Source organism: Oryx dammah, unplaced genomic scaffold (assembly GCF_014754425.2).
Source record: "Oryx dammah isolate SB20612 unplaced genomic scaffold, SCBI_Odam_1.1 HiC_scaffold_18, whole genome shotgun sequence".
Lineage (NCBI taxonomy): Eukaryota > Metazoa > Chordata > Mammalia > Artiodactyla > Bovidae > Oryx > Oryx dammah.
This window is the reverse complement of record NW_024070202.1, coordinates 9,752,607-9,765,102: the sequence shown is the minus strand read 5'-3', so window position 1 is coordinate 9,765,102 and position 12,496 is coordinate 9,752,607. Positions and strand designations below refer to the sequence as shown.

The 12,496-nt window shown below is 39.1% G+C and overlaps 1 protein-coding gene across 2 annotated transcripts; it reads left to right on the top strand.

The window, feature by feature from the left end:
• The first annotated feature begins 4,551 nt into the window (after positions 1–4,551).
• MTERF1 (mitochondrial transcription termination factor 1) lies at positions 4,552–12,151 on the top strand. 2 transcript variants are annotated; one of them, XM_040260253.1, is made up of 3 exons: positions 4,552–4,649; positions 5,192–5,253; positions 9,437–12,151. In XM_040260253.1, the coding sequence occupies exons 2-3, from the start codon at positions 5,249–5,251 to the stop codon at positions 10,623–10,625; spliced, it is 1,194 nt and encodes a 397-aa protein (XP_040116187.1). In that variant the 5' UTR covers positions 4,552–4,649; positions 5,192–5,248; the 3' UTR covers positions 10,626–12,151. The 2 variants fall into 2 exon arrangements, with proteins under 2 accessions (XP_040116187.1, XP_040116186.1); XM_040260252.1 differs by having other exon boundaries at positions 4,617–4,873.
• The last annotated feature ends 345 nt before the right edge of the window (positions 12,152–12,496 follow it).

Below are 12,496 nucleotides of genomic sequence, written 5' to 3'. Positions count from 1 at the left end.
ACATGCATTTTCTTGCTGGCTTCTACTCTGAGGGTTTCAGTGTTTCCTCTGTAAAAGAAGAGGACCATGGCTCCATAATCTCAAAGTTCTTCTTAAAGTCTGAAGTTTAACGATTCCTAAGGAAGATTTTATTGTTTTGCATTCAGATTGTAAGATAGGTTGAAGATATAATATTTACATACTTATGTACATAAATTTATGGGCTTCCCTGGTGGCTCAGTGATAAAGAATCTGCCAGCAATGCAGGTGTCACAGCAGACACAGGTTCAATCTTTGGGTTGGGAAGATCCCCTGGAAGAGGGCATGGCAACCCACTCCAGTATGCTTGCCTGGAGAACCCCGTGGACTGAGAAGCCTGGAGGGCTATAGTCCATGGAATTGCCAAGAATCAGATATGACTGAAGCAACTTAGTACACACGCATACATAAATTTATATATTTATATATAATAATAAATATTTATTGGGATACAGGAGTTCCTTCTATGCAGTAATAGATTTTAGAAACTCACAAAAAGAGACCATTTCTAATTTTTCAGGACAAAAAAAAATTTTTTTAACCTGGAGGAACTGCAGGAAATAGTTTTACTTAGCAGATAGACTGATTATTAACAAAGTTCCAAAAGTAAATCTTTACGCTTAAAAACCAATAAAACGGAATGTTAGTTCAAGACAAAGTGATGACAACAAACCAGCTAAAAGTCACCTAAGGGACAGAGTGAAGATAAAACATTAATTGGTTCATTGGTGCAGAAATGGGATGAAGAAAATTCTACCACTATGCTCCTGCATAGACGAGGGTAATGCAGGAAATTCTTCCTTGCGGTATAATTCAGGACCAACCGTCGCCCCAACTCTCCGTTATTCCAAGGACTTACCTCTTTCCTTCAGAAGAAAGTGGCAGTCTGATGATTATCTCATTAACCTTTGTATAATCCCACTTTGGGGTTAATAGTGATACTGACAGGACCACAAAGGTTTAAGGTGACAACTCCCCAGGGGACAAAAAGTGCACTGGTTGCAGAAATTAACTTCCTATTGAAACTTTTACTCATTAAAAATTTTTTATTATTTATTTTTTTGGCCCCACCTTGAGGGATCTTGGCTTCCAGATTAGGGATCAAATCTGTGACCCCTCCATTGGGAGAGCAGAGTCTTAACCACTGGACCGCCAGGGAAATCCCCACACTTTAATTTAAATAGCCTAAATTCATTACAGTTTCAAAAGCACCATAAGTAATTTGCATTGCAAGCACTTGAAGCACTCTAGAATTGGTTCTGGTCCTGAAGGCTGACTGAATTAGTACTAGTGACCACTCTTCAGGATTTACCAGGTAGCTCATTGAGGAAAATGGGGCTGGAGGGTGGGGTGGGGTGGGGCGGCTGTTCACATGTGTTTCCCTGCATTAAACGCTGAAGAAAAATTAAGATCAACCTAGACAGCATATTAAAAAGCAGAGACATTGCAAACAAAGGTCCATCTACTCAAGACTATGACTGGTCATAGCAAACACCCTCTTCCAACAACACAGAGGAGACCCTACACATGGACATCACCAGATAGTCAACAATGAAATCAGACTGATTATATTCTCTGCAGCAAAAGATGGAGAAGCTCTATACAGTCAAGAAACACAAGACCAGGAGCTGACTGTGGCTCAGATCATGAACTCCTTATTAACAAATTCAGACTGAAATTGAAGAAAACAGGGAAAACCGCTAGACCATTCAGGTATGATCTCAATCAAATCTCTTATGATTATGCAGTGGAAGTTAGAAATAGATTTAAGGGCCTAAATCAGATAGATAAGAATGCCTGATGAACTATGGAATGAGGTTCATGACATTGTACAGGAGACAGGGATCAAGACCATCTCCATGGAAGAAAAATGCAAAAAAGCAAAATGGCTGTCTGGGGAAGCCTTACAAATAGCTGTGAAAAGAGAGAAGTGAAAAGCCAAGGAGAAAAGGAAAGATATAAGCATCTGAATGCAAAGTTCCAAAGAATAGCAAGAAGAGATAAGAAAGCCTTCTTCAGCGATCAACACAAAGAAATAGAGGAAAACAACAGAATGGGGAAGACTAGAGATCTCTTCAAGAAAATTAGAGATACCAAGAGAACATTTCATGCAAAGATGGGCTTGATAAAGGACAGAAATGGTCTGGACCTAACAGAAGCAGAAGATATTAAGAAGACGTAGCAAGAATACACAGAAGAACTGTACAAAAAGGATCTCTACGACCCAGATAATCACGATGGTGTGATCACTCATTTAGAGCCAGACATCCAGGAACGTGAACTCAAGTGGGCCTTAGAAAGCATCACTACGAACAAAGCTAGTGGAGGTGATGGAATTCCAGTTGAGCTATTTCAAATCCTGAAAGATGATGCTGTCAAAGTGCTGCACTCAATATACCACCAAATTTGGAAAACTCAGCAGTGGCCACAGGACTGGAAAAGGTCAGTTTTCATTCCAATTCCAAAGAAAGGCAATGCCAAAGAATGTTCAAACTACCGCACAATTGCACTCATCTCACACGCTAGTAAAGTAATGCTCAACATTCTCCAAGCCAGGCTTCAGCAATATGTGAACCGTGAACTTCCTGATGTTCAAGCTGATTTTAGAAAAGGCAGAGGAACCAGAGGTCAAATTGCCAACATCTGCTGGATCATGGAAAAAGCAAGAGAGTTCCAGAAAAACATCTATTTCTGCTTTAGTGACTATGACAAAGCCTTTGACTGTGTGGATCACAATAAACTGTGGAAAATTCTGAAAGAGATGGGAATACCAGACCACCTAACCTGCCTCCTGAGAAATCTGTACGCAGGCCAGGAAGCAACAGTTAGAACTGGACATGGAACAACAGACTGGTTGCAAATAGGAAAAGGAGTACGTCAAGGCTGTATATTGTCACCGTGCTTATTTAACTTCTATGCAGAGTACATCATGAGAAACGCTGGATTGGAAGAAGCACAAGCTGGAATCAAGATTGCCGGGAGAAATATCAATAATCTCAGATATGCAGATGACACCACCCTTATGGCAGAAAGTGAAAAGGAACTAAAAAGCCTCTTGATGTAAGTAAAAGAGGAGAGTGAAAAAGTTGGCTTAAAGCTCAACATTCAGAAAACGAAGATCATGGCATCTGGTCCCATCACTCCATGGGAAATAGATGGAGAAACAGTGGAAACAGTGTCAGACTTTATTTTTTTGGGCTCCAAAATCACTGCAGATGGTGATTGCAGCCATGAAATTAAAAGACGCTTACTCCTTGGAAGAAAAATTTTGACCAACCTAGATAGCATATTCAAAAGCAGAGACATTACTTTGCCGACTAAGGTCCGTCTAGTCAAGGCTATGGTTTTTCCTTTGGTCATGTATGAATGTGAGAGTTGGACTGTGAAGAGGGCTGAGTGCTGAAGAATTGATGGTTTTGAAGTGTGGTGTTGGAGAAGACTCTTGAGAGTCCCTTGGACTGCAAGGAGATCCAACCAGTCCATTCTGAAAGAGATCAACCCTGGGATTTCTTTGGAAGGAATGATGCTAAAGCTGAAACTCCAGTACTTTGGCCACCTCATGCGAAGAGTTGACTCATTGGAAAAGACTTTGATGCTGGGAGGGATTGGGGGCAGGAGGAGAAGGGGACGACAGAGGATGAGATGGCTGGATGGGATCACTGACCTGATGGACGTGAGTCTGAGTGAACTCCGGGAGTTGGTGATGGACAGGGAGGCCTGGCGTGCTGCAATTCATGGGGTCGCAAAGAGCCGGACACGACTGAGCGACTGAACTGAACTGAAACTGAACTGTATGGATGTGACAGTTGGACTATAAAAAAAGCTGAGCACCGAAGAACTGATGCTTTTGAACTGCGGTGTTGGAGAAGACTCTAGAGAGTCGTTTGGACTGCAAGGAGATACAACCAGTCCTTCCTAAAGAAAATCAGTCCTGAATATTCATTGGAAGGACTGATGTTGAAGCTGAAACTCCAATACTTTAGCCACCTGATGCGAAGAGCTGACTCATCTGAAAAGACCCTGATGCTGGGAAAGATTGAAGACAGCAGGAGAAAGGGACGGCAGAGGATGAGATGGTTGGATGGCATCACCGACTCAATGGACGTGATTTTGAACAAACTCTGGGAGTCGGTGATGGACAGGGAGGCCTGGCGTGCTGCAGTCCATGTGGTCTCAGTATCGGACACGACTGAGCGACGGAACAGTACTGAACTGAAACGCTGAAATGTTCGTCTACATCATGTTAATCACATAAATAAGCGTAATCAACCTATCAGGCTGCAAAATTCATGTATATAATCGTGATTTTCCCATTGCATGTCGCTTTCTAGCAGCAAGTCAGAGCCGCTGGCTGGGTGGCTGGAAGGCTCCGAGTCCCGTTCCGCCCCCTGAAATACTCCCAGAAGGAGCTCACCACGGTCTCCTGCTGCCCCCTGCCGAGAGCCAGCGTCAGGCTATTGAAGGCTTCGCGCAGCCGCGGGGAAGAGGCGGGTCCAGACCCGTGACGTCATCTCTGTGCGCGGCCCTTCGCCGGAAATTATTTCTGTCCACTTCCGTCCCTCTGTTTCTCGCGAGACTGCAGAGGTCACGGGAGAGGGTTTTTCCCGTGCCCTGTTTTATTCCAGGTTGAGGTTGGTGACTCGCTGCTGCTGTGCTTTTTCTTTTTAGAAGCGGGTCTGGGTGGCTGTGATGTGTTACTGAGTCCCATTCCCGCGCAGCCCCTGGCTCACTTTCCTCGGCGGAGGACGAGGGACGAAAGAACCGCGAAATGGGCCCCGTAGAAAATACCCGTAGAGTTTTTGAGTTACAGACTCATGTAGGTTCGAACCTTGCTTCCACCAGCTAAGTCAAGCTAGTAAGGGAGCTCAGCGCTTTTTCTCATTTTGTAATTTTAGGAATAATGCCTACCTTTTAAGTAAGATAATGTGTGTGAAGCACTTAGTTCTGGGTTTTGCAAATTATGCTCGTGATTCTGCTGCCTTTTCCCTTCATTCTCGGGCTTGTACTTAACATTTTCTTCTCATTATCTCTGAGAGATACTTAGTATGCTGAAGATAATGCATTTTACGAAAACATTATGCACTGTTAAATGAGATTGATCTTTTTTTTTTTTTTTTTTCCTGTATTACGGAGTCCTGACAGCATTTTGTCCTCCTATTTTTTCCTTTTCTAGGGACGACTGTTTTCCCGCTTTTCTGGAGGAACGCAAAGTCCTCTTGCCTTAAGACAGATGAGGTGAGAAATGCATTTCTGTGAAGATCTTCAAACTTAGCTTGTTTTGTCAAAAGACTAACTGGAACGCAGTACCCTGTAACCAGAGATTACCCATTTCCATCAAAAGTCCCCTTGTCCGGGGAATTGTGGAGCAGAGGGGCACATAAACCCACTTTTATCCCTTAGACCTAACAAGTACAGAGGTTTTCCATGTACCATGTATTTGTTAACTTTGGCTTTTAACCCTTGGAATAATGGCTTTGGTAATTAAAAACGTCAATTTGAGAGACAGATGGAAATAACTTGAAATATTAATTATTTTTGAAATTTATAGATTAAGTTAGTTGATACTGCTTGCATTAAGCTGCTTAAAGATTATTCACCATACTAGGTGTAATAGGACTATTTTAAAGGGAGATTGGGTGCTAAAAGAGTAAAATAACATTGATATTTATCAGGTTTAACTTTGTGTTGAAACCTGAAAAATAACTTACCCTATTTTTATCCCTTTTCTGTGTATGTATGTCCCTCTCCCCTTTTCATGTAAGTGATATTAGACTAGCCATACTCTTAAGCAATTTGCCAGTTAGAATGCCTGGGACATATTTTTATTTTGTTAGATCTGCCTCCTTTTAAAGAGTCGGCTGTGTAATGTTATATTGATGTGTGTTAGTCACTCAGTCTTGTGGGACTCTTTGTGAGTTCATGTACTGTAGCCCACCCAGGCTCCTCTGTCCATGGAATTCTACAGGCAAGAATATTGGAGTGGGTAGCCATTCCCTTCTCTAGGGGATCTTTCCCACTCAGTGATTGAACCCAGGTCTCCTGCATTGCAGGCAGGTTTTTTACTGTCTGAGCCACCAGGGAAGCCTCATTATATTGATGTACCACTATTTATTAATCGTTCTACTCTTGGTGGCCATTTGGGTTCCTTCTTTTTTTACTCCCACAAACTATTATAATGCTCATCTTTTTTTTTTTTTCCCCTCCCTGTGAAGTAACAAATATGCATTCTTGTCTTTCATTTCCTTTGGATGATCTTCAGGAAGTAGAAATGCTGGGTTGAAAGATACAATAGATGGTACCAAGTTCCCTTCCAACAGTGATATTTAGAATTCTTATTTATTCCTATGTTTACCAGTTGTTGATGTTAGTTACCATCATTTTTAGGTTTAGCTGATCCTGCTCATACTGTTGATATGGGGGGGGGGTCCAGTTTTTTCATTTATAATATTGTAAACAAAACCAAATTTTTGTGGCCAGTTCAGTTGTTTTCTATTTAAATAGAATACTTAATTTTAGGCTCCTTAGTAATGAATTGCTATAAAACAAATGATTCACTTCACCTTGAAGTATTTGTTAAGTTAAAGAATTGTGGGAAAATACTGTTTGAATGGAATCTTGTACTATGGATAGGTTTAGGAGGATGGGCCTTTCTGAAAGACAGAGTGGGTTTAAAAAGGCAGGAAGACAATAATGGTCAAGGATGTCTAGGACCAGAGACTTAATATGCAATGGTGTTTCATTGTGAGATTGCAGAATAGAAGAGATAGCTAGAAAGGTCAGTCTGAAGATTTTACCTTCCAGGGGAGAGCTACAAAGGTGTCTTAATCAGGGAGTGAGGGACATGACCACATCTTTGTTTCATAAGTGAGGGGGGCACTTTTGAGTGACTGATGTTAGAGAAACGAGTTAAGCGACTGATAGTCTGAGTGAGAGCATTTGTGAAGAGTAGAGAGATTGGATATCAGAGATACTGAAGAAGCAGGATCTACATGAATGAATGACTGTGGGTTCAAGGATGAGAAAAAAAAGCAAAGCTTACTTTCACATTTTTTATTTTAAGTAATTATTGGGTAATGGTGATTTCAATAATTAGAGGAGGGCTCGTTTGTTTGTGGGCTGGGAAAGATGCTCAGGTTGGTTTTGGACTTGTTTATTTGTGTGAAAGGTATGTCCATGGAGAATGAATTGTACACAAAGACAAGTCCACCTATAACACATCCAGAAGTCTTAATTTCTTACTCTTTTGTGAAGATATTTGGCATATATTTTTACTTGCAATTTGTCATCAATAGAATTTCTTTCGAACTTAACTGTGACTCATTCAGCTCTGTTTCTCGAGAGTAGAGTGTGGTCTAAAGCAGTAGTCTTAGACATTTTTGATCATATACAATCTTAATTTTAAAAAGGTCTATAAATATACCTCCAATATATGTATATTTACTGGCTAGTTATACACATGTCTTATGGTACTATTATTATAATTATGGTACTATATTATATTTATGAAACATGTAAACAGTAGAAATTTTATTTTATTTTATTTATTTTTCCTTTTAAAGTAGAAATTTTAAAAGGCCAAGACAAATATAAATTGGAGCTTTACTATTTTCTTCCTGCATCCCACTGGATCATCTCACACCCACTCTTTGGAAAGCCCTGGTTTTATCTAGAGCTGTCAGAGTTCTGTCCCTTTATCCAGTAGAGGTCACCCTGAGCATCTGGAACAGAACAGGTTTTTGAGCTGGGCAAGGTAAAGCCTCATTCTTTAATTAGGAGGGTCTTATTTTTAAGTTTCTGTCTTCCTGTATTTTTGGAAGATTATGTAATAACAGAGTATATGTTGTTATGAAGACATGAAGAATAATGAACTCAGGGTATAGGGCACTCTAAGACACGCTTTTGCTGTTTCCTGTTTACTTTGTGAGTGAGCTGCATTTTGTTCAAATGTTACCTGAATCTGTAGTTTTGGAATCTTTTCCTAATTCTTTGAGGATTAATGGATTATCTGAGTTATAAGAATGTTCCCCGCCAGTAGGCATAATCCAAGTTCTTGTTAAATTGGAGTATTTAAAAGGACAGGCACAGAGGAACTTTTCTTATATGGATCTTGAAAGCAGCATCTCAAGCCCAGAGATAGCAGCAGTGAGTTGGAGCCATCTATCTCTATTCTTTGTTTTATGCTTAGTTAGCAGAGAGGAAGAGGAAAAATCCTCTTTTTTGTAATAAGAGCCCATTGTAAGTAATTAGAAATTAAGAGCAGTTTGTCACAGCTATATAGTCTAAAAAGGAGAAAGTACTGGTAAAGTATTATGTACAACACTTGACAAAAAAGAGTTATGACCATAACCAATTTAGGAGCATAAATCATCTGACAATCTGGATAGCAAGACAGAAGCTTTTCTGTTGCTTTTCTGTTAAAATATTTCCTATAAACAGAGATATTTGTTTTAGTAGGAACCTATGATTGTTGTCATGTATAAGTTCATACATTTTATGCCCCATTTCTAAATGCTTAGGAAAATGAGTTGTCAAGGTTTTAATCTTTTGATCAAAGTTATGGGCATTGTGAAGCAGATGCAGAGAGCCCTGAGTTAGTCTTTTGTAAAATGGTGGTAAGAAGGAGAATGGCAAAAGTAAGTTTTTAAATGTGTACATCTCATTTCTCTGTATAATTCCACATGTAGTGGACACTGTGTATGAAATATCCCAACCGGGTCATAATGAAGTGAAAATTGGTTTGGAGTTGTTGGGTGAGCCCAACAACCAAGGGAGCATTCGGGTAAATTGAGTGACATGGAGATTGGGATCAGGGCTGTTGACCAGAGATCCATGTAAGATAAGAATTAAGGATGGGTTTAAAGAATACCATGAACCTAGAAAAAGGTGTTTAGGGTGGAAATAACAGTATGAAGTGTTGGTTTTCAGGGCTGGATTTAGAGTTTGATAACCAAAAAGTGAGAACAAGAGGCAAAGAAGGCTGGTATCTGTGGGCAGATGCAAGGCCAAGAACCTGGGAAGTTAGAAGACAAGCCAAAATTGAAAGCATCAGTTAGTAAAAATAAGCCAAAGGTTTGGAAAGCAGTTAGATAAAGCAGAGATGGAAAGGGGCAATTGGTTTTGGGTAGCCAACACAGGCAGGACCAAACAGCAAGTAAAGGCAAGAATAATTCTGGGACAGTGTTGTTGCTGTGTGCTGCTTTTATTTATGTTAAGAATAGAAGTGGCTCCTGGCCCACAGATAATCGGAAGTGGTGACCCAGGGAGTGGGAGTGTGGTAGTGAGATTGTTATCACAGAACCAGGAGAGCTGGATCTCTAGTATTTTCTTACAGGAATGACCACAATGCAGGATCATGATACAGTCTGTTAGCTGTTTAATGTGTTTGTTTGTGTAATACTGTATATGTTGTTTCATACAGCATTCCCAAAGGTTTGGGCTACCTGACCATTATGGCGCCAAGAAACCTCTTGTATGTGAGAAGTAACTGTCTCTTTGGTTCAAGATGTTGGATGATTCGATTTTCAACAGAAATCCTCTTTAAATCAGTTTCATTTAGGCTTTTCAGTAAGAAATGTGATAATGCAGACAGTGAGCCTTTGGAAAATGAAGGACTGCTGAATAACTTACTCACCATGGGAGTAGATGTTGACATGGCAAGGAAGCGACAGCCCGGAGTTTTTAACAGGACCGATACTAATGAGCAGGACCTGCAGACATTCCTTCTGTCTAAAGGAGCCAGCAAAGAAGTGATTGCTAGCATCATATCAAGATACCCACGAGCCATGACTCGCACGCCTGAAAGTCTTTCACATCGATGGGATCTGTGGAGAAGAATTGTGACATCAGACCTTGAAATTGTAAATATTTTGGAACGTTCTCCTGAATCTTTTTTTCGGTCCAGTGACAACCTAAACTTAGAGAATAACATAAAGTTCCTCTACTCAGTTGGACTGACCCATAAATACCTTTGTCGATTGTTGACCAATGCCCCACGTACCTTCTCCAATAGTCTTAATCTGAATAAACAGATGGTTGAATTTTTGCAAGAAGTCTGTTTGTCATTGGGTCACAATGGTCCCACAGATTTTATCAGGAAGATAATTTTTAAAAACCCTTTCATCTTAATTCAGAGCACCAAACGGATAAAAGCTAATATTGAATTTTTACAGTCCACGTTCTGCTTGACCAATGATGAACTGCTTAGTCTGATATGTGGTCCAGGAGCTAAAATCCTAGACCTTTCCAGTGACTGTATGAGAAGAAGCTACAGAAATATCAAAGAAAAACTGTTTTCTCTTGGGTGTACTGCAAAAGAGATACAGAAATTTGTTTTAAGCTATCCAGATGTGATCTTCTTGGGAGAGAAAAAGTTTAATGATAAAATAGACTGCCTCATAGAAGAAAAAGTTAACATTTCACAAATAATTGAACATCCTCGGATTTTGGATTCAAGCATAGGTACTTTAAAAAGTCGAATCAAAGAATTGGTAAATGTTGGCTATGACTTGAGTACATCAAACATCAGCCTTCTGTCTTGGAGTCGAAAAAGATATAATGCTAAATTGAAAAAGTTATATATTGAGCAGAACATTGTTCTGGAGAATTAAGCAAAAGTCAGTTTTCTAATGTAGTGATATTATTTCATTTTGGATTTGGACCTTTCAAAAAGGAGAGATTTGTATTCTTAACCACATATACATATGTAATGTGCTTTTGGATATTTTATTTTAAAGGTTCATAAAAACTCACTGTCAGTATATCCAAGTATATAGTCTTCCCAGCTACCTCTTCTGTAGTTTGAATTATTAATAGTACAACATCCAATTTTATGATATAGGCTGTGGCTATTGTATTAATGGTCATTGCTGAGTGCTATGGCAGAACAATGTGTAGAAAGAAAATGCAAAATAAGCTTTTTTGGCTTCTGTTCGTGTTTAAAAATTGAGAGATTGATTTAGATCTGTTTCTTATCATGGTTTTGAATAGCAACCTATTTCTTCTGTTATTCTCTATATCTAATTATAGTTCATCTTCAAAATACAGTGTCAGTAGAAATAAGATAACACAGAGGAGGAATTCTTCATCCAAATTCTACATACTCCATTTAAATCATTAGTATGCCTCATGGCTCCTCCAGTTTAGGCTAAATTTACTGTGGCTATATCCTGATTTCTTTGAAGATAAGGGCAACTGTGACAGGCAGAATAATAGTTAACCCAAATATTTCAGTGTCTTAATTCCCAGAACCTGTGGATATGTTTTGTTATATTACAAAAGGACTTTGCAGATATGATTTAAGAACCTTAATTTGAGGTCCTGGGTTGGGGACGTTATCCTGGATTATCTGGTTGGACCAAGTATAATCATAAGGGTCTTTAAAAGTGAAGAGGGAGGTAAAAGGAGAGGTCAGAGTGATGTGATAGAAGAAGGACTTGACCCACTTTTACTGGCTTTAAAGCAGGAAGGGGACATGAACCAAGGAGTGCAGGTGGCCTCTAGACAATGGACAAGGCAAGGAAGCATTCTCCCCTAGGGGCCCAGAAAGGGAGGCAGCCGTGTCAGGACTTTGAGTTTAGCCCAGTGAGACCCTTGTCAAACTTCAGACCTGCAGAACTGGAAGATAATAAACCTGTGTTATTTTAAGCCACTGAGTTTGTGATAATTTGTTACAGCAACAGACAGACTAACAAGTAGATAATTTAGTAATTCAGGTGAAGAAGTATACCTTTAGTATCATATCTGTTTTTCTTCCTCTTATACTTTTTTCGTCCATTTACCTTTCTGGAACGGCAAATAAGTTACTGTTTGTAAATTCATGTAAATACATGGATAAAAAACTAAATGTAAGGCTAAATAAAGGAATATTTTTGCTTAATGAATGTAGTTTAAAGAAATGTTTTTGTTTTTTGTAATTTGCTGGTGTTTCTACTAATATAAATAAAGAGCCAAAAGTTTCTAGAGGCATTAATTTCAAAAATGACATGAAACTGTATCTTGAAAACATTCACAGTCTAGCTCTGCATAAATTGAAAGAGAAGGAACCAATTATATGACTGTAATTACTTTCAGTTGTTTTCCAGAGGCACTTGTTTTCTAGATATGGATTTTGAATTAAATAACAAATGATGCTTAACCTTTGAAGTATTTTTTATTGAAATATAGTTGTTTTACAGTACTAAGTTTCATGATCACAGAATAATGGTTCAATATTATTTTTTTTCAGATTATACTCCATTATAGATACATATGATATGCACACACCCCCCCCCCCAAGATAATGGGTATAATTCCCTGTGTTAAGCCTTATTTTTATCATTGATACCTCAAAAAATTTTATTCCCACCAGTGATAGTAACAAAATGCATGTTTTTTCAAGCCCATTTGTATGTAAATGATACTCAACTATTTCCAATAAACTATTTGATGGCAAACATGGTATAATTTAGAAAGCATGGATTTTAGAGACATTTCTGTAGAG